General features: G+C 39.4%; 1 protein-coding gene across 1 annotated transcript in view; it reads right to left on the bottom strand.

The window, feature by feature from the left end:
* LOC148829995 (anoctamin-4) overlaps nucleotides 1-14,610 on the bottom strand; it is a 46,095-nt gene extending 31,485 nt beyond the window's left edge. Inside the window, exons 1-8 of the mRNA XM_088923347.1 lie at nucleotides 14,522-14,610; nucleotides 12,243-12,374; nucleotides 7,408-7,514; nucleotides 5,557-5,612; nucleotides 5,019-5,140; nucleotides 4,204-4,338; nucleotides 3,339-3,435; nucleotides 477-537 (exon numbers count right to left, since the gene is read on the bottom strand). Of these exons, the coding sequence (XP_088779473.1) occupies nucleotides 477-537; nucleotides 3,339-3,435; nucleotides 4,204-4,338; nucleotides 5,019-5,140; nucleotides 5,557-5,612; nucleotides 7,408-7,514; nucleotides 12,243-12,374; nucleotides 14,522-14,610 (799 nt within the window). The remainder of the gene's footprint in view (nucleotides 1-476; nucleotides 538-3,338; nucleotides 3,436-4,203; nucleotides 4,339-5,018; nucleotides 5,141-5,556; nucleotides 5,613-7,407; nucleotides 7,515-12,242; nucleotides 12,375-14,521) is intronic.
* Between the last annotated feature and the right edge of the window lie 8,166 nt (nucleotides 14,611-22,776).

A 22,776-nucleotide genomic window follows, 5' to 3' on the forward strand; every position in this document is an offset into this window, starting at 1 on the left:
GACACTAAAGGAGCACTTAAAAGAAACATTAATTCTGTAATAAACTCTGAATGAGCACAGTGCAAAAGGAAATAAGGGTAGGATGTTTTAGCCAAACCGTCACTCGTGTTCCAGCTGTGAATATGAGCCTAACTCTAAGCTCTAGGTGAAACACCCTGAACTGAGCTCTAACTTGGGCTCTACCCCTAATGCTTTCCTTAGCTGCACCCTTTTCAGATCTAAACAATCGTTGCCCAATTCCTCACCAAAACCCTCTGTAATCATGGCCTCCTGTAAAACAACCCTACACCTTAGGGTAGGTAGGGAGTTAATCAGGAAGGTGAAGTCAAAGTGTTTAACTGTCATAGTTTGTGATTAAATAATTAATGTTACAACAATTATCCAGCACTCCATACCATACAGATGAATACCAAAGTCAGTACAGACCACAGAGGTACATTATGCTGAAAACGGGTGTAAAAATGACATGAACTCACCCCATACTGCCATGAAAACAGCGAAGAAAACAGTGGCTCCATTGTCAAAGAGATGTGTGACCTACAGTTACAGAAGACACAAGTCGTAAACATCGAGCACTTTGAGAAAAATAATTCTGCGCATTCAAACACCTACAGGACATAATATCGTATCATCTCCCTCATGGAAAATGTGTGCATAAACTCAAATTTCCACAATTCAAAAACACTTCTCAGTTTGATCACAAAATGAGCATAATCATAACGCTCTATATGTCAAATACAAAGTTTTCACAAATGAATTTAACTTTGCATGATAATCTTTCATTTGTAAACTTTCTATTAACTGAATCTGAATTCTTAACTGATGAATTAGTCACCTCAAACCTGAAAATACTTTTGGAAATAAGAATGCTCACATATAAAGGTTGAGTGGGTACAGAATTATGAGAAGACTAGAGAGTTATTGTCCGTAAGAACACGAAATTGTCCCTCCCTCTTAAGAGACTGATCAAAACCAGTCATTGACTCACTTAGATTAACATTAAACTGTCTATGATTCAATGTCAATTTTGGTTTAATATTAATATTGTTCAAAACAGGGTCCAGCTTCAACAACATAGCTGTGTAGCTTGTTCCACTCTCCCACAACCCTTTGTGTAAAGAAGTGCCTCCTGTTTTCAGTTTTAAATGCACTTCCACATACTGTACAGTAGTTTTCATTTGTGTCCTAGTTTTATAACAAAACTGTTAAGCAATGTTAGTTTGGCAGCTTGAGATTGTGAAGACTATTGGTAAGGCATGTTTAAAATATAATGGACTAGTTTGTTTTAGTTTGTGTTCAAAACAGGTCTAGCCAAAAAACTAGAGATTGTTGAAAATTGTTTATATTACTTGCTTACATTAAGAAAGCAGGAAACATCATTGGAGCCTCCCTTTGGTCCATTCAGGACATCTACCACAAACACTGCACACACAAAGCCTCCAGTATTGTGGACGATCCCTCCCTCCCCTCCTGCAACCTCTTTGCCCTCCTACCATCTGGTAAAAGGTATCGCAGTATACGGGCCAGCTCCACCAGACTCTGTAACAGCTTTTTTCCACAGGCTGTCAGGCTCCTCAACACCCTGGTACCTACTGACCTACAGTACTACCAAATCTGGAAACATTGTTCTTTTTTGCCTAATGTCAGGCATACTGACTGATGTATTCTTTGCACAATGTTGTAAAGTAAATTGCACTCTGCACATTGCACTTTATGTTCCCTGTACCCTGTCAGAAATGTCTATGTCTACATTGTCTATACATTGTCTTGTCAGTGTCTTGCCTGTATTCGCTCCATAGAGCTGAAGAAAGATATCTCGCTCCTCTGTATACCTGTATATGACTGGATTGACAAATAAACTTGAACTTGAAACTGTAAGTAATTGAATATTGCTTGAAAGTGTAAAACACTGATACTGTATATTCACTTATCAAATTAGGTGTTTTCTAAAACTTCATATAACTTTATCAGTGTTACAAGATAGTTCTTAGTTCCCACTGCAGTAGTAGTTAATGATTATATAAGTTATATGATTATATGATACTTTTCATCTGTATCACGTTTCTTTTAGACAGTAAACAGGAAATATACAGTGGCTTCCAAATGGATAGATAGAATATGCAGAGATTAGTCCGAGCAACTGCCTGTACATTGATCAAAGATGATCGATTGTAAATAATAGCTCCTGATCCAATCAGACCAAAACAGAAAAGGAAATTAAAAGAAACACAAAGAAATACTAACATTGGCATCTTATATCAGACCAGCACTAGTCCTTTTTAAAAATATGTTTTACCTTAGCCTTTTCAAAACTTTGTGAAATATTCAAAATTCAGAAATATGTATTCAGACAATTTACATTAAACAAATTATACTAAAGATGCTACTTTTAAGTGAAATTGACCGTTTGGAAGCTTTACTTTAATTCTGATAATACCATTTGTATATTTAAAAAAAAATGAAAAATTCCAGGTTAATTCAAAAGGATTAGTATATAATATACTGTACCTGTATATTAATATTCATAATATCATAACAAATACAGTTACCATGATGCTGAAAACTCGATTGCCCGTGTCTGACTAAATCACATTGTAGGTTACCACCTACTGTACTATATTCAAAATCAAAATACAATTTCATGAAGGGAAAAGCTTCTGCAGATAAGATTCTTGATCACTTAATTTGCCTTAATTTATTTTTGTGACACAAAAGCAAATAGAAGATTTTCTCACTTATTCATATTTCTTTTATTTCCTATCGTGTTTTTGTTCAGATACCTCAATCCAGGAATCCAAGACCTTCTATTGCTATCTGGGTAGACTTGATAAGTAACCAGTCTAGGAATGACAAATCTTTCCCGCGGATATCCAGCGTTTCGGATATGGGATACCCACAGGAAAGCTGGTAGCTTCTTTTCAGTCTGTGATTCCAGAGCGTGCTGCTCTGATGCTCTCTGAAGGTGGGGCAGAGGTCAGAATGGTAACAGTATATCCAGTCAGGCCCTGGTACATTACCGAGAGGCCTAGGAGAATTTAGGAGAGTATTCTAGGAGCACACTCCTAGACAGACAGTAGCCCCTAAGGCTGCTGGCTGTTTGGATTAATCTGAAAGTTTTAGGCACATGTTCTCCATTCCTGTAACTTTTACAACAGAAGAGCAAAACAACATGCCTGACCAATGATCTTATTGCATTGTTTTTCTGCAGCTCAACAGCTAGCGAGATTCCAACTTTGCAGATATCACTGTATCATACGTACTGTATCAGCACACAAATATAAATGATCATACTCCTGCATGACCGAAGGTGCAGTTGTACGCTGAAAATATCACAGTACCTTGGCGTAGACACAGCTGTCCGACAGTCTCATGTAAGGGCAGTACTTGTCACACAGAGGACACATTATGATATCTGTTGCTTGGCAGACTTCTTTACTGAAAGAGCAAAAACATTAATTATACGCCACAAATGATGACTTAAAATACAACACCATTGCCTTAATAAATGGCAATATTAGAGACCATTAGATAAACAGATACTCTGTATGTATGCAGTACAGAGCAAATCATACTGATATATATATATACTGAATATACTGTACACAATGTTTTTAGTTTTGTTTTTCCATCCAACTCAATAGTTCCTAAGAAAAGCTTTTCAAAGAGTGGGTAAGAGACATATTGTACACTGTTAACTGATAAAAAGCATCAGGATAAAAAGATAAAACATTGTATTTGGGATTGTGGCTGCAACCATTGTGTGTTGTGTTTAAATCCTTGTTAATACAACATGTAAGGCTATGGAGATATGTGCTGGAGCACAACAGACGTAGATATTTAAAGCCAACTGCCGACTACAATTTGTCCAGCTAAAAAAAAGCAGATTTGTGTCAATAGACGTTTGCAAAGATTACTAGTGCTTATAGACAATTTTCTTTGTCAGTGCCTAAATTATATTTAACTCACTTTAATTACAAGCCTTTTAATGTCAGTATGAGTTATCAAATTCACTAAAACCAACAGTACGCCTTACCCAGCCATATGTGTGCTGTAAGACACTGTAAGCTGTTACTGTAAGAAAACAAGGGCTTACTCAATTAGTTATGTACTCCATTAGTTCACTTCACTCATGGAATCTCTCTGTTGCTCTGTGGTGATCAACACACATGGTAAGCACTATTCAGTTTCTCGCTGTGATGATACCTGACTTGGCAGCTGTCCAGGGTGAAAACGCCATACAGAAAGACCAGGAGTCCAACCACTGCAGTAGGGAAGAGCATCCCAGTGTACCAGCCCAGCCACGCAAAGTACAGCCCAATCTTCTCGCCAAAATACCGGCTGTGGAAAAATGACAACCTCTCACTGTGCAAGTCGAAGTGCTTCATCATTGCGGCCTTTCCCCCACATTATCTGTGCAATAATTCAGCTTTTCATTGTATTGTATTTTGTCCTTCAAAGCGAGTTTTCCTTCGACACATCGATTCAGAACTGCATGGAAATGTGAGGACAGGCCTTTCTGCTTCTCTTGTTATTGAGAGTAAAGGCTGTAGATATTTATTTGGAGTGGTAAGGGGAACTTAAAAGGCATCAGAATACACTATGCAGGGTGAATATTGTCAAATAGCTTTTGTTCAGGAATATGGTTTGACATGGAGGCACAGAGCATGAATTCCAATGTAATAGGTAACAAAAATGACCAAATACACCATAATTAATGTGTTAATGTGTGACCTGGCTCAACACATTGTTAACTGTGAAGCTGTGCAAGGTTTTCCAGGTGTCAAGGGGAATAAATGCTAATTATGTTTAATAAGACGGTGATACCAGAAATCCCAGCGTAGAGATTTCATTTGACTCATCAGTGTTGTGCAGTGTGTGTTTGAAGGAAAATGAGCAGATAAGTCAGTATCAGTTGTACAAGGAAGCACGGAAAAACTGAATGCAGTAATCGTGTTTTGTTGCAGTAGTACTGCTACCAGTAATGAAAGAGCCGTGGGCCGAATACACAAGGGAATTACCGTATGAGATCCAAGGGCTGATATTTATACCATACTCCCCACCAGGCCCAGCACTCATACAGGAGGTGCCTGTGGTTCTCTGCTCCATGGGTCCTTATTGAATTCTTACTCCTATAGCTCCCCTGTGGGGACAGAGAGGAATTGTCTTGGATTTGTCCGAAGAGATAACATGATAACTCCAGGACAGAAACTGCTTTAATTTTGAACAGGAACACCCATCTCTCAGAGACTCACAAACCCATTTCACGGCTTGCCAAAAACAACATGTTAGCCAGTACTTAGTGGCTACACCTCTCCTCCGTTGAACTTTTATCAGCCAGCGTTGCAAGAGACAAGAAGCAAAGGCCAGAATCAAGGCCTGTTGGCCTGGCATGCAGAGAAAATCTTTTTAAGTAATAACTACATTCTCACTGAGTTACATACAAAATATAAAGAAAATGTCATGATTAAAGCAGTGACAGACTTAATCTATTCAGAACAAAACATAGTAAGACCGAAATGTACAATAGCTATAGAGAAAGTGATTCAAACAGAATACCTCATGAAGGGGGAATGCTGCTTCATAGGAACTATTGCTCAGAAGTCGATTCAGTCCTATAGACAAAACAGAATGTGTTTAAACCCTTCTGACCCCTCGTTGTCAGAAAGCATTCTGGGTAGTGACCACTGTCACCCATAGCCTATCCCAGGAGCACAGGGCACCACATCACAGGTGGGACGCCCACGAAAGGTCACACACACACACAGGGACAATCCAGCATGTCTTTGCAAGGTAAGAATAAAGGTAGAAACACGCAGACGCCACACAGAAGGTGCCTCATGTCAGAATCAGAGCCAGGGCACAAGAGAGTACTAACTGCCATACCGCCTTAAGAGGTATGAACAGGTGTAGCACAAGGCCAGATGCCTTCCTTCTTACAGCTGCGCCTTTACAACCGAATTACTCCTAGACAGGCCACTGCTGAATCCCACGTATTCCTGTTCCCACGTCTCCTGTAGTCTGTTTGCAATTACCTTGTGACAATTTTGCATGCAGCTGGCAGTAAGCTAATACGGGTGGAGCGGCCTGTGGCTGGGAGGTTGCCGGTTCAAATCCCACGGCCGGTAGAGCAATCCTACTCCGTTGGGTCCCTGAGCAAGGCCCTTAACCCCAGTACAATGGCTGACCCTGAGCTCTGACCCCCAGCTTCTCTCCCTGTCTATGTGTCTCATGGAGAGCAAGCTGGGGTCTGCGAAAAGACAAATTCCTAATGCAAGAATACAAGAAATTGTATGTGGCCAATAAAGTGATCTGATCTTACAGGTACAGCTAGAATTCCCTTCCAAAATTATATGCAGTCCCTTCATGTTTCTGATCCTCCTTAACTGGTAGCCTGGGGGAGGAAGACCTTCAGAATGAAACATGAACCAGGGAACACTTTAAAAGGAGCATTTAAAACTGTGAACAAGAAGCACGCCTTTACACTAAGGGTTGTGGGAATCTGGTTCAAGCTACATTGCCATGTTTTTAAAACCTCCTAATATATCTCATATTAAAATGGTTGTCTTCCTCCCAGACTATCCGTGATAACTCCATATTCTGGCTCTGTAGATCATCAGTGCAATAAGTCAAAAAGTGAATCTTGTAGCAGTGAAAAGCCATGTTTTGGTCACTGCAACCCAGCCAGCACGCACTGACATACCGTAGCGCCTTACTTGATGTCGTATTTTGTGTTTTCTACAGAAGACTGGCTGAATGGCTGGGTCACAGACAGGTCTCCTGAGCCTGGGCTGAGATTCGGGAAGACGAGCCTGTGTCTCCCAGGCCTGCTCTCTACCCACGGCACTGTAGTTGTCCTAGATTCCTACCTCACTTACTAACTATCTGCACAAAGGAATGGAAGATGAATGAACAAGCATCAGATGAAAAAGCGCATGTTTGTTAGTTAATGAATATTAGAGCAGTCCTGTAAAATAAATGTTAGTCACTCAATGTATATTTTATTTTGTGGACTGCACTAATACTTATAGCGGAATATTAAAGTGACATTCCATCGCTAATTCCTGTTTTAATCGATTGATGGTGTCTGATTAAGAAGTTCAGGATAACGTAAGAAAGGCTGCAAACAACAGGAGACAATTTGGCCAGTCTAGTGTGTTTGGTTTTTAGAAACGGACTGATCTGAGGATCTCCTCCATCTCTTCCTGAGGAGAAGCCAGGGAATTGGCTTTAATGAGGTGGCTGGTAGCATGTTCCATACTCCCACAACCCTTTGTGTAAAGAAGTTGCTCCTGCTTAAATGCATTATTCCTTTTTAATTGTCATGAAAGGTCTGTGGTCAACAAAGAAAAAGAATAAAAGGCAAAGCTTATAACCCACATCAGCATAATAATGGTTACAATTACTCACCAATCTTATTCTTCCCTTCTTCATATTTTATCCTTTGGAGAATGTGATGAACTATCCGGCTTCTTGTGGCATTGTTGAAGAATGTGTCTTTATTGTTGATAATAAAGCTGTAAGAAAAGAAATCTTTTACGTCCCCAGCATTATTAGAGATTGGCTTTAGTGTGTGTGATGTTGTTCTGCAGAAAACAACCATCCAGACCATAACAAGAAATAAATATATATTTTGCCCACCAACACTCTGGTACCATCTGTGTGTTTAGATGTAAACAGAAAGGCCCTCAGTTCCACTGGTGTTTTCCTTGAGGACTTCTCGAAAGGATAATTCTATTTTGCATCCATTATATTATTTAATATATACAGAATTAAAATGCATGCGACCTTCACTTGTTTTATGTTACAAACATTCAATCAATTTGAATTATACTTATATTAGTGGTAAACATTAAACTATTTTAGGCAAATTTATATATATATATGTAACTATTGAATTTTTGACAAATGTATAATTAAAATGATACATTGTACACTACAACATTAAAATAGTAATAAAAAATTCTGTGAAACTGTCAAGCAGAAGAAAGGCAAAAACGCTGATTGTTCAGGAAGGAAGAGGACCATTCTTAAGTTTGATGGTAGCAGTTCTGTGCTAAAATATTTTTTTTATCCAAAATAGAGAAAATGACTCTCAGACTCCGATTCAGAGAGTTTCATAGTACATAACTAATGACGGACAGGGAGCTAAAGCAAATAGAAATATTATGATATTTAATTGAGTTTAAAGGGCCAGCTACAGAGCTCATAATACAAAACAAGAAAAGTCTCTATTTCAGCCATGATGAGCTCAGTAGGTAGCACCCATTCTTCAGGGAGCATTGAACATGATGTCATAACGGGCTTTTCTTTGAAGGGAGAATCAGCTTACAAATCATGTAAAATGGCTTTGTGTGTTTGGACTACATCTTTCAACAACAGTCTCAAAAAGACATTGAGGTGGATTATGCCAATCCATCTTTTTAAGTACCACCACAACTTATTTGCTATAAACAGAATGATTTCAAGCAAAATGCTATTATTCTGTTATAAGGAGAAATAAAACATATGGATCTGTTAATACTATAACAACATTCACTTTAATAGGATGGCTAAGCTAGCTAAAGGCATGGTTAATGTGCAGCGGACTTCTGCGGTGCCAATGGTAATTATTCTGAAATTGTATTTTATTTAAACACAGGGGAAAAGGCAAATAAGGGGGCCTCTAAAGCCTTTTTCATATTATCCTTCTGAAGCCAAAAGCACTCTTTCATAACAGGGTATTACAGTTTACCTTGGTGAAGAGGCTTGCGTTACAGTTCTCCAAAAAACAGAACAGTTAACACTCAAATCTGTCTAAAATGTGCAAATGCAAAACAAGTCATTGAATAAAAAGCAGTGGGATACCTTATAACACAAGATTTCATGCAATCATCTGGTCTTTAGGAACATCCCACACAATCTCAAAGGGACAGGTGCCAAACCAAAGAAATCCAACCAATACACACAGTTTCAAAGCATGCTGCAAAGAATGGAAACAGAAACCAGCTTTCAAATGGCAGGGCACAACAGAAAGTGAAATGTGCGTGTCAACAGCAGGCACGGCAGCTTTTTTCTAACTCATCACTGATGGTTCTTTAAAAAAAAATCAACAACCTGATGCTGCTCATTTCCCACAGCGTTTGTCAGAGACATGAAAGGTGCATTTTAGGATCCATTTATGTAGTTCTATAGGTGTTCAGTGTTTTATAATATATTCGGATTTCCTCACAAGTATCTCCCCACGGTCTTTGATCATCCATTTCATTCCCTCCGAAAGCTTGTCACCGAGCTCAGCATGGGGTGTTTGTATACCGATTTTCCCCTTGGGGATAAAGCATGCGGGTACTGTATTTGCCTGGCAGAAAACCTGACTAGTTTCCTCGATTTTAAAATAGCACAGAAAAAAGACTGAAATAAAAGAGCATTTGCTATATTATAGGTCTAGCCTGAAAAAATTCCAATAGAAAGAAGGCAAATCTACGAAGTCCAATTCCTTTGCAAATTCACAGATCACCCTAAGACTGAATAATTTAACTGCATGTAAAACAGTTGTGATGCATGGGATCCTGAAAGATCCCAGAGGTCTTCACATACAGTACACACATCAGCCGTCCTGCACCAGCAGATCAGGAGGAGAAGTGGGAAATTACTCCACCAGCTGAATTAAAGGGGAACTTTAGCTAGGTCAGTTTGTACTCACCCATAGTGGGATTCTTTTAATACTCTTTCCAAATGATACATGGGTTCTTTAATGACCAAGTATTCAGGACCTGCATTTAAAATCTCACTCAAAAGAAGGCATCTCTTACAGCACAGTATCCCCAGAGTTTGTAAGAGCAGACTAAAAACGGTTTATTATCCTGAAATTAACGAAAGATCGCAGCTTATTTGTAGTGAATTGGTTTTAGAAGTAAAACGGTATAGTAACTTGCCATCAAAAGACAGTGGCTAGCCGAAACCCGAACATTTTCATGCTGCAGTTACTGTAGCTGCAGGACTCTTGTTTCTTAAAGAGGCCCATCACTTCTAGAACAATCCCAGAGGCCTGAAGCTTCTAGAATATTGTCAGCCTGTTCAGAGACCCGAAGCTTCTAGAACATTGTCAAATGCCCAAAGCTTCTCATACCATCACTGAGGCTCAATTCAAAATTCACACCCCTATTTTTTACCCCCGGGTCACGATTACACCCCATCCCCCTGTCCTGAAGATTACTGAGCTAGAGAACTGTAAAAGTACTGGAATGTACACTTGTGTTCATTTTATAATATTCCAGGAAACAGAAAACTGTGCTGTACTGTATTTCTTCTCTCAGGTCCTTTTGCTATTTGGCACATATATGTTGATCTGCATGGTGTACTATATACTATATACAGTATGTGTGTGGAATAGAAGAGCTCTTCCCAGTATACTGTACACATTTTTTTTTATTCACGGATAGTTTAGGAACATATGCTGCATGAATAAGGAGAGCAGGGTGTGCTCCTATAGTAATTCAAAGGCATCTCTTCGTGTAATGTCTTGCTTTAGTTGAGTACTTTAAGCCAAAAACAGGTGTATTGTGTGCTGATCTGGATATCCCTATGAAACAGCAAAATATCCTTTTAAATAAATAATATTCACCAGTTTTCATCAGTTTCCAAATGGACAGCACCCCTGTGCATTACAAGCTAGGCAGCAACATTACCATTCAGGTCTCAGGAGTGAAGAGAAGCTGAGCTTTGTCAGTTGTGGGATGGGAGACTTCTATGGAAAACCAGGGGATACTGTGCTGTAGAGGAAGCCATCCTTCAGAAGGGATGTCAACCCGAGGTCCTGTCTGCATACTCAGTAAAGAGCCCATGATTCTTTTGAATATGTAGCAGTGTAAACTCTGTTGTCCCTGATTAGACTCCCTAGGGTTTCCCCAAACTGTAGACCCAGTGATTTTATTTCAACTTTCATTTTATAAGACTGGAGTCACTGGGGCCACCTGAAGAAGCCCCCACGGCTGAAACGTTGTGTTTTCTTTCTTCTTTTTTCAGCAGGGAAAAAACCTATTACTTGTTCCTTTGCAGCCTAGGCATGCTGACGCAGCTACCCACCTAAAATGAAAGATGTTCAGGTGGGAAGCTGCGTCAGTATGCGTAGTCTGCAAAGGAACAAGTAATGGGTTTATAACTTCATTATACAGGTGTCCTGAAGAAGGCTTCACAGCCAAAACCTTGTGTTTTCTCTCTTCTCTTTTCAGATTGGAATAAACCTATTACTTGTTCCTAAAATGAAAGATGTTTCACTTCATTTTTCTCATTTGTTAGACACTGTTTTGAAGGAGAAACCTAAAGCATGATGCTGAAGTGGTATACTAACATGCTCTCCTCAGATAATCCCTAATTACAGATAAATGGCTCCCACACGTTTCTTTAAATTCCATTTGTATCTCCTGGCTTCCTTTCTTCATGCTGCCACACTCACAGACAAGCCTCTTTGTTAAATTTAATACCCTGCACTAGGAACTGTCTGTGGATTTCCAAACACACGAGTGTCATCCACAAAGGCTGCAGTCTGCGGCTACGAAGCTGTTGAAGGCGAGTGCACGACATTACAGTACTTTCTTTTCCTTTGCTTAAACCTTCTAAGACATGAAGCAGCATTAGATAAAAAATATATAGAAATAGAAATAAAAAGAAAATTCAAATTCCGTTTTGATCTCAGCCTGGGTCAGAACAGAAGGTGTTTTGTAATATTAATGTTTTCAGAACAACAATGAGTGCAGTGCATTCTGATTCCAACTGTACGCGGCTGTACATATGTTTAAAAACAGCCTGGCAAATAATCCCGGCATCGTTATAATGTCAAATTCTTGGACTGATAAAATGGAAGATGCAGAGGATAAAAACCCATACGTTTTTAAGCCCAATCTGAAAAGAAAAAAACTACACAAATGGAGGTTTTTGTGACAGTATGAATAAAGATTCATGAATGGGTCTGAATCCCATCTTCACATTGGGGTGCCTCAGTAAGACTGCTCACTGCTTGCTCAAATACTTAAAAAGCAGAATCCAGATTTCAATAGCAGCTACTGTAGTTTAAGTAATTGCATAAGGTTTGATTCAGTGATACTTCCATTCATCTTATCACATGCCTCCCCTTTCCTGGGTCTTGTAGCAATGTAGCAGGTTCTAGACATTCGCCAGGGAAGGAAGCTGCTGAGGATGCACACAGCACCTCTGGCAGGAGCCGAGTGAGGCTGCCGCCCAGCTGTGAGGGAGAGCCAGGCACTCACTGGTGTATCCTCTGCTGGCTGAAGGGGGCCGTGTAGCTGTCGTTCTCCTCCAGATCCGGCAGTGTGTCCTTGTCGAATTTCATTGGCTTTCGGGGCAGCCATCCTCGAAACCTGCTTATTCTTTTCTCCATCCTGCCTCAGGGAGGGGGGGAGGAATGAAGAATGCATTAGCGATCAAACGGGGCCTCCGACGTTTCTGAAAACCTGCAATTTCTCCCTCGTATTTGCTGCATACATTTCTAGACCGCTGATAAAGAAATAGACAGGGGGTCATTTTCAACAGCTTCACTGTAAGCAAAGCTTTGGTTTTTTCCATTGTTTGTAGCTTTCTCACAATACGGAATCACGTAGAGTCACTGAGGTACAATTGTTGTCCCTTCTGTTCCCTGAATTTTAAGCAGGTTTAGGAATGCTGATGATAGGAACGCTGCCCACCCACACAGACTACCATATTAGTACTGTATATGTAACAGCTACTGTATTTATTTTAATACTCATTAAGAATTCACATTTATTGCTGTCCCATGTGGCCCTGTTTGTACTGTAGTCAGACTTTGAAAAAGATCAAACACATTGAAGTTAACATATCAAGCTTTTTTAATATTCTTATTAATCACTACAAGGAACATTTTGCACTTTCCCTTTGGTATTACCAAACATTATGATTGCACTTCCAAAAAATACCATTGCACATGGCTAGCACTTGGGTGATGGGTAGCTCTGGGTAATTATTCCATTAATGAAAATAAATCCAGAAAAACGTAAGTGTAGTAGTAGCTGTCTGTTTTTAAGAGGGGTTGTATTTCACGGTTTTAAAAACGGGACGATTTTAGGTCTTCAGAATTGCCTTAGAGAATGTACAGTTCATCGCTGGCAGAGCAAACATTCTTCCACAGCTCTTTAAAAAAACTGCCTTCGCTGATTTGGCATTTAGGTCACCTTCCTCTCAATCAGGAGATGCAGTATTCGGCTGCCTGTGAAGATCGCGGCAGGTCGCTAAATCCTTTTGTGTTAAAAAAGACGGCTGAAATCTACTGCAACAGAAAAACGTCTGTACGTTGATAACACTCCTCTAAGGCTTAAAATCAGACAGCTTTTTCACAATTATGATGTCAAACAACGATTGGGCATTGTGTTTCATGTCCTTTTTGCTCCCATGCATAATTATACTTTATGGAAAAAAGATTTTTTTTCCCAGGGGTAGAAGGAACAGCAGCTTTTTTAAATGTCTGTGTAGCTAAGTGACTGTAATAAGAACATTTTTTCTAAAATAAGGGTGGCTTAACTTGCTCTGAGCCTAAAGTGGGAGAAACCCTCAGAGACCAATTGCTTTTACTACAGTCTATGTCAAATGTACTGTACATAAAGGACCAAGGCAAACCTCTGTGCAACATCTTGTTCCTTTATATGCTTTTTTAAAACTGGTCATTGTACTGTCACTAGACATTTGATAACAGAGAACGAAACTGAACCAAGGTAATTGAATTTAAAGTAATTGTACTTAAAATGTTCTCGAGCATCAGCCATTCAAGACAACACAATTTTTTTCCACTTAAATTTTCATTATTTTCTGCCCATGCAATGCTTCCTTCTACAGTAGGCTAAACCAGGCCTGAATCAGCTTGAGCCCCAGTGAACTGGCTGTGCAGTCAGGGGAGTTCCTTCAGCACATGCGCACTCTCCTGTACAGGCAAGTTGGGATTTTCAGCATGAAAAAACAGATGGAAATGATACTTTTCTCTCAGTCTCCTGGAATAAAAAGTAGCTGCTTGTGACACAGGAGCCACACAAGCCAAAAGCTCCACCTCACACTTCCTAGTGGCATATTCCAAATGTAACATACTTTACTCTACATCTGAGCATGTACGGTACATTAAATTAGCACTTCAAATACCCTCAATATCTTCTACTGAAAGTCACGTGGTGCACCAGTCCATAACCATACACATACTGTAGCCCTGGATTTTATTTAGCTACAATGCAACACCTCCACCACCAAGCTCTGTTCCTCCATTCTAGTAAAAGGAGTGGCACACTATTTTTTGTATAAGTACTGTACAATATACTGTATACAGTATAATAAATATAAATTCTAAAGTAAATCTGAACAGACTATTGGTTACACTAAAAAGCCAATTTTTTTCTGAAACATCAATGGAATGGAAACAGAGCGATGGATATGTATTGTGACTTTAATGAGAGGGAGCTGAGGTGCTTTAGGACTTGAATTTCAATAGATGCATTTTCCACAAGACACAGAGCATGCTGCTTTCACCAACCTGCTCATGAACTTGTACCGCCGGTGCAGGTAATAGATTTTTCTCCTGGAAGAACAGCAAAAATGAAGCCACTCGAGAAGAAAACCCATCGTCAGTTACAGTAAGAACTAGCAAGGAAGGAAAGGAGATTGAAGACAGAAGCCTGTAAGAAGGCAGACTAGAGGGAGAGATTAAAAGACCACTTATGAGAAAACGTGTGCCAGAGTGGTTAGGACTCCGGTGTAGCACTGCAAAGCCATCTCAATGTCATTTTCATGGAGAGGTTAAGGGAATCATCAGGAGAGGCTGTGCAAAACTCTACCTGGAGATCATACAGCTACTGACCTCTGAGACATTCTGGGACAGCAGGTGCTGTGTTTCTCATTTTGCCTCACTGTCTCCCAGCCTGCTAGGAACACTGGCCCATGAACATGGGATAATGACGCATGCAGAACAAGGTAAGGCAAAGCAGAGCCTTCTGTGCAGTACTGTATATAAAGCAGGATGTGTATTTGCTCAAAAAACATTTCTTTTTGCATACATAGCGTTCTGTCCAGGCTTACATTGTCAGCAGAAAGCAAACGAGCGCCTTGCAAAACTAGACACCTCATTGGAAGGCTGCCGTTTGTCACTGAGTGAGTCTGTAATCATAACACTTTTAAATAGTACTTTATGTTTAGAATCAACACAATGTGAACAGACAAAATAAACAAATTTTTTAAACACAATTAGAAGATTCTGAATATTCAGTCGTCAGCCCTTTTGTTATCAATTCACATGCAGAAGAATATTATGAAAGGTAAGTGAATTAGTATGGTGGCCTGTGTCTGTGTGTAATCAAAGCAGTTTTATTTGATTTCCAAGTAAAAACATCCATCTACGTAAATCCCCTTAGACATTGAATTTCAAGCCACAACACAAATGGTGGCTTGACCATCAAGACAAAAAGCATTTAAGGCAAACCAAGGATGAAGAGGTAGAGAGGCACAGATCAGGAGAAGCTTATTTATCCCTTTGAGTACAGTGAAGTGAAATATGCATCATATCACTCAGATCAACTGGTTTGAGAGGCTTCTGTGAAGCCCACAGTGACTTGAAAGATTTGCAGAGTTCTATATTTGACATGGGAGTCACTGTTCATACACTGACACTGAGTTGACCTGTCTGGACAAGCGACAGGAAAAAAAGACTTAACTAAAAAAAAGACCCATCTTGAGATACTGATGACATGTGGCAGAAGGTTTCTGATCAGACAAGACTAAAGTGAAAAATGTTTGTCCGGGGCAGACTCAGGTCAGCACCATGAGGGTGAGGCTTGGAGACTGTAGTCCCTGAGCTTTCCCAATTTAACTTGTAAGAACTGGAGCAATTTTGTCAAAAAGAATGGACAAACTTAGAACAACCCACTGTGCAAGGCAGGTCGAGGTCTATCCAGAGAAATTCACAGTACATACTGTCAAGGGTTCTTCCACCAAGAACAGAATTATAGGGCTGAGTACTTTTTCTGTATTCAGAGCATTTTACTGAATGTATCTTCTTTGTAGGTTTTGCTGGGGTTCACCCTGCTTCACATATAACAGTCTTGTATAGTTTATTATATTTAATTCATTAAATCCAGTGACTTAGAAAATATGTAGTGACTCACATCATACTGAGTCTTTCAATCTGCCGTCTATCTGTTTCCCCCGAATTACAGCCGTTCAGGCTACAGTATGTTGTCTTCTGTCTTAAATTTCACTGTTTACTCAAGGGTGAACTTTTCCACTCGTTGTGTTTAAAAAGAAAGCAGGGATATGAGTCGCAAATGTCTGTCAATATACAATACTGTCTTTGACATTGCACAGCTGTTCCTTTGGAGAACTTGTTCTTGATTTAAAGCACAGAGGAAAGGTTGCAAATGGCCATTGAGCTGACTTAGCATACTGTATTTCGTCATTAGTAGCTAAATGATTAGAGAATCTCGTCCAACTGTTTCTTAAAACAAGTTAGGACAACATAATCCAACCAGAAGACCAGACAACGTATTGTATTGTCACACAACCCCTTGTGCAAAATAGTGTTTTGCTTTAAGAGCTCTAATTATTTTTACCATAACCTTACTTGTAATAGAGTTATGTCACTCCTTTTAAGAACAGGCACTATATTCACAATTCTCCAGTCCTTGGGTATTACCCCTGACGTCTGTCGGAAGAGTTGTGTTAATAGCATCTGTGAAACATCTCTTATTTCATTAAGTACAGCTGGGCCTGATATCATCGGGCCATGGAGATTAAATAACCTTGATTGACTGTAGTACCCAGACACAGTTCTTCTGCCTCTGTTGTGCTGCCCAAAGCATGCTGTCGACTTCTTCCTTAGTGAACACCAGAGTGAAATACTCATTTAATACATCAGTTATTTCTCCTTCATTATCTAGACGTTTTCCATTATTGTACAGGATACATTTTTCATGTACAATTACAGGAACCTTTCATTATTTATTATTAGCCTCAGTTGCAATATCAATTTCTTTCTCTTGACCTTTCTAAAATCCCTTTTTCCGGTGCTTGTGCTTCATTCTGCTCCTTTTCTTAAGTGGATCCTGTTTTTCCCTCCCGAAACATTTTAGAAAGTACACAGCAGGTACTGTACTGGCCTTCAGGTTCACTCTGATCAACAGAACACACCTTGTCTGCGATCATACTTTATAACTTATGTAACACTGTTTAAAAAGGCAATGTAATTTTTCTCAGATCACACAGGGGCAGATCCTACTAATTAAAAAAGCAATATGTACTGTAGCTCACCTATTCAATTTCTCAGTGATGGCCTAGCTGAAAGAGAGCTCCTTTCACTCTAAGGTAGAATACGAGATGTTCAGTACTGTACATGGTCCTTTGCACTGCAAGTTTGAGGCCATCATGACGAAGGACTCCTAGTACATGCTGGCCAACAGAAAGACCTGACCTGTTCCACAGTGCAGTATGAAAGGCATTTCACTCTTAGAAACAAAGTCTCTGATAATATCCGAAGGGGAAACACTCTTTGAGACTTTGGATCTTCTTTAAAAACAAACATACTTGTATAAAAGCAATTTTCTGCCAGAGTATTACAGTATATCCAAAAGGGGACACTGTAAAACACTCCTTTACAGCAAACTGTGAAATTGTGCTACACACAGAGATGAACAAAAAGCACAAGAAATATAATTAATAAACATGGACAATAAACATTTTTTATTAATCATGGATAATCGTGGATTATTCATTAATTCAGATAAAAAGTCTGGCCATGTCTATATAACATTTGGGGATTCATAATATTGCTTGTGCATTCTTTGTCCAAATAATGTAATGGGAAACATTATTAATCCCCAAGTCCTTTATTAATATTGCCTGCAGTAGCATAAGTCAGTTTGCGCCACTCATTTAAACTCATGAGAGTTTTGCCAACAGCAGCAGTAAGAGAAATCCTTTATATTGTAGGTACAAGATGTCAAAGAGAAACATAGGGATGCAGTAGCTTCCACAGTGTCCCCAGTGTCCAGCCTTGCACTCTGATACCATCCTTATCCCATTTAAGCAAGGAATTCTTTAGCTTGCGGTCTCCACTCTTGAAGAAACTAGACGGATTGAAATTGCCTTATGCTGTCTACACAAAGCAATTATGTGAAAGGAGGAGACTTCAAAGTGATTTCCCAACATTCCTCCCTCTACATACAATACATCAGAGACCATATAACCCAGCAAATACCAGTAAGAAAAAAATGAAAGAAGGGATTCACAGAGCTTACTTACTTCATTTTCAGCTGAGCCTTCCTTTTCTCTAACACCCACTGATTTTCAGGAAAATGGAAAGAACTGTGCCAAAGTCCTGCAAGTTGTCAGGCTTAAAGTTATCAAGCTAAATGCTAGCGATAAGGAAATTTTGGAGATTTAAATTTATTTTTATAAATCACCTGAAAATGGTAACAGCCAATTGACAAAAGTCCTGTCATTTGTAATCTTTCTTATGTTCTTGTAGATCCATGATACAGAGTTCATTTGTAATTCCATACTTTTTGGGGGTGAAAAACAGGCCTAAACTAGAAGCTGTAGTTAAGAAAACGGTGGAGGGGAGCAAAGATATCAAAGAGATTAGCTTCACATCCAGGAATTACACACGAAGCCATCCATAATAAAGAAAAGGAAAGAACTCAAAGTATCACCATGCAAGTATCAAGCTTTTAACAGATTACTTTCTATATAAGATACCTTATACCCAACAATATAAAATGTATCCATGGGGAGGGACATTTAGAAGTCTCTGGAGTGTCTTTAGCCTCCTTATACTGTATACTGTACACTGATTGTTGCTTAAACCACTACAGATAGGGCTGTATTATCCCTTGTCTGTGCAGTAGACAACACGTTCAACAAGAACAGAAACAGACATGCTTACTCTGAGGAACAAGTCTGCACTAAACTCAAGCTGGAGTTATGAATAATTTTGTTATATAGATCTTTTTTTCACCATTAAAGGCTTACTGTTGCCTATCAAGCAAGAGGCATTGTGCATGCATCAAATGGCTGGTTCTACTTCCGTACTTCCATTGTATAATAAAATCGAAAGCATTAAAAACATGTATTTTTTCCTATCAACTATTCTTCAAGTTTCTCAGGGTTAGGATTTTGTCGTGCTTACACTTTCTTTTCCTCAAGCTCACTGATGAATGTTTTAAAAAATTCTTCTGCTATTTCCTTTTGTGATGCTGTATTCTGAAGTTTCCAGACAGAGTAAAATCCCTTTTCTCAGTCAGGTTTGTAATACGGACAAAGACAGGAGGCAGCTGATTGTGACATCACACTGGACACATTCTGAAGATCAAAAAGCTTTTGTAAACCTGGGGAGATTGAGGGCTTTGACAGGCTTTGATTCATGCCTTTCCCCAAGAAACGAAAAACGATGAAATTCAAAACACAGGGCTACCATTGAGCTCAGTGGACTGGCCAGCAGACCAACATCTGCCATTGCCAGTGGTCTGTTTTAGTAACAGAAATGAGCAGCTGACTCACCAAGACTCCATTCAATCGTATAAATAGTCTTTGTCAATCAAACCTGTAGAAGTTTCACAGAAATAACCAATAACTGGCTATTTATTAAAAAGCTATGGTTAACAAAGTGTTTAATACAGATTAGAATACAAACTCCGACCTTACTTAACACAGGATTATTGAAAAACAAAAAGCTTTTGCCATTTTTTTCTTCCTTGCTCTGAATTGAAGACCCTCAGAATTTACATCTAGTGACAAATTAAAGCGTGATGTTTAATGACTTGAAATGGTGGCAGCTGAAGATCAAGGGAGAAATTCACACCTACCTGAAAGGCATACGTATGTTCATTAGTTCTGCATATCTGCAAAGGACTTCCCAGGGAGCATGTAACTTCAGAAATATGATATCGCTGTTTGTTAAGGATGACTGCAACAAAAATAGAGACAGTATTAGGCATGGAAAAAAATGTAATAATTGTAGCATATTCAAATTATTTGAGCAGATGTTCTTTATATACTTTATACGTTTATAAAGTATACTTTATGTGTACTTTATAGAAGATATAATATACACCATATAAACAGATATATATGTTCTTTGCATATGCAGGAGAAGTTAACAGAAATGGTATTAATGAAGAACATTAATCTAAATCTTGGATGCACTGCACAATATATCAAGTCTAAACTCTACTAAATAATTAATTATTTTAAGATTTTTTTGTATCTTTAAATAAATATGCAATCAATTTAAAAAAAGATGTACAATTTGATCATTGTGGAACACAGATGATAATGACAATTAAAACTTTATAGAAATATTCTAATACCATGAACCAGAGCTGCCAGTAAAACAGACCACCCCAAGCTTTGAAGAAGATCGCTCATAATTAGCAAAGCGCCATTACAAAACTGTTTTCACAGTAAGGAAAATAACGGTTTAGCTTTGGTAACAAAATTCCTAATTCTGCCTTAAAATAATCAAAGTTAAATCCTTAGGTGCAGGAATCTATTATGTGCTTATTTACAGTACATTATTCCCCAAGTACTATTCAAGGAATGGATATTTCTACAGCATGTGCTCAGTACTTTCTATTTTAGTATTTTAACTGTCAAATAGAGGGTAACACTGCGACTTGTGATTTAGCTTGAGTATCAGTAAGGTTTCAGCGGTGTGGAAAGAGACAAGATTTAATGCAAGCGATGGGATCATTGTAACCTAAGCTAGAAAACGTCACGGCATGTGACACACTTAGCCGTGTTTTTGTGCTCAGAGGCATTCAGAAGACATTGCTAGCTCAATCAGCTCCAGCTCAGCGGACCTCACCACGAGATGCCGGACCAATCACACTTCAATGATTAAATGAACAAGAGTGAAAGAAAATGATCACTGATGTTCATAAGTGAAATGGCATGATGAACACCAGCATGTCTCTTTTTCCAGTCCATAAGGCAAGACAATCCGGCATTAGCTTTGTAGCAAGGGTTTGGGATAATCGTTATCACTGAGCTAGAATAAATATCTGTTCCATGTGTATCATAGCAATCCTGAACTCCTCTAGGGATATTAGGAGGTGTCAGGTTACAGTAACGCCACACAAATAGGCTCTGGCTAAATTTAACACCTGGGAGGTAGGTGCTTGGCCTCTTGTTACACCACTGCAGCACTTTTGCTTAGAAGCAGAAACACAGGAGTAAGAAAAACAAACCCTGCTCACTGGACAAAAGTGTTGAGATTAAAAAAAAATGATTATTTGAATATATGTGGCAAAATTGTATTTACTGTAGCTGTAACATAAATCATATTTAGAAACACTCAGAGTTTATACATCTTCAGCTCTGGAGATATACAGTACAGCATCTCCTGGATTTCATTCCAGCCAAGCTCTGAATGAACCTATTTTGATCAGCAAGATGCCTGCTTATTGATTATTTAAGGCTGCATATAAACCCTGCGGGAAACCCTTCTCCAGGACCAGGATTGCAGACCTCTGCATTATACAATCAGCAGAAGTACAGAAAAATAACAAGAATAAAACTTTGTCTTTAAAAGAGGAAGATTATTTCAGGGCTGTGGCACTCCTGCCTCACAGCCTTCGGGTCCTGGGATTGATTCAGGCTGCATGTTCTCACTGCGCTTGTGGGGATTGTATGCTTCCAGGATAGTTTGGGGTTGCCATGACCCTTATTACACAAAAAACCCAATTCTTACACTTCTATAGCGGTTTTCTGGACACTTCTCTCAAAGCTCTTTACAGGTCATGGGGATCCCCTCCACCACCACCAGCGTGCAGCCCCACCTGGATGATGCACCAGTACACTCCCCACACACCAGCTCTCAGTGGGGAGGGGAGCAGAGTGATGAAGCCAGTTCAGAGATGGGGATTATTAGGAGGCCATGATTGGCAAAGGCCAGGGGGAAATTTGGCCAGGACACCGAGGTTACACCCCTCCTACTCTCTTTGAGAAATGCCCTGGGATTTTAAATGATAATGGAGAGTCAGGACCTCGGGCTTTACATCTCATCTGAAGTATGGCGCCTTTTTACATTATGGTGTCCCCATCACTATACTGGGGCATTAGGACCCACACAGACTGCAGGGTGAGCGCCCCCTACTGGCCCCACTAACACTTCTACCAGCAACAGCTGCACCTTTCCCAGGAGTCTCCCATCCAGGTACTGGCCAGGCTCACACCTGCTGAGCTTTCTGTGAGTTGCAAGGTGATATAGCTGCTGGCTATATCGGGGAAAGCAATTAATAATATTACTAATAATATTAAATTTTCAATTTTCACTGCCTCCTTTAAATCTTCTTTATTTACTCCCTTATCATAGACCTTAGAATAGAAATATTCACCCTGCATGTTGGCTGCACAATGCCTTTACACTTGTCTTTTCAAGGTCAGAAAGTTGCCTATACAAACATGAATCAAGGGAACATCAAGACACATCTTCCCAGAATTCCTTCACGCTAGAAATGATCTTCCTAAGTGCTGAACCAATCGCAGTACAGTACGTTACTGTGACCTTTTCACATCAGCTAGTCTGCCCCTGACAGCCATGTGACTTATGTTTTTGATTTTGTTCAGATTCCAGAGTTGGGACTCAGAATTAAATAGGGTCAAGCAAGACAAGGGCAAATTATTTCAATGTGAACGGTTCCTGAGAGATGGGCTAATTTAATACTGCTATAGTGACAGAAGCTCATTTCCAGTTGAAAAAGACGAATTCCCTCACCACACACACCAGACTTCTTCAGTACT

The sequence above is a fragment of the Atractosteus spatula genome, chromosome 8 (genome assembly GCF_055471065.1).
Source record: "Atractosteus spatula isolate fAtrSpa1 chromosome 8, fAtrSpa1.hap1, whole genome shotgun sequence".
NCBI classification, from domain to species: domain Eukaryota; kingdom Metazoa; phylum Chordata; class Actinopteri; order Semionotiformes; family Lepisosteidae; genus Atractosteus; species Atractosteus spatula.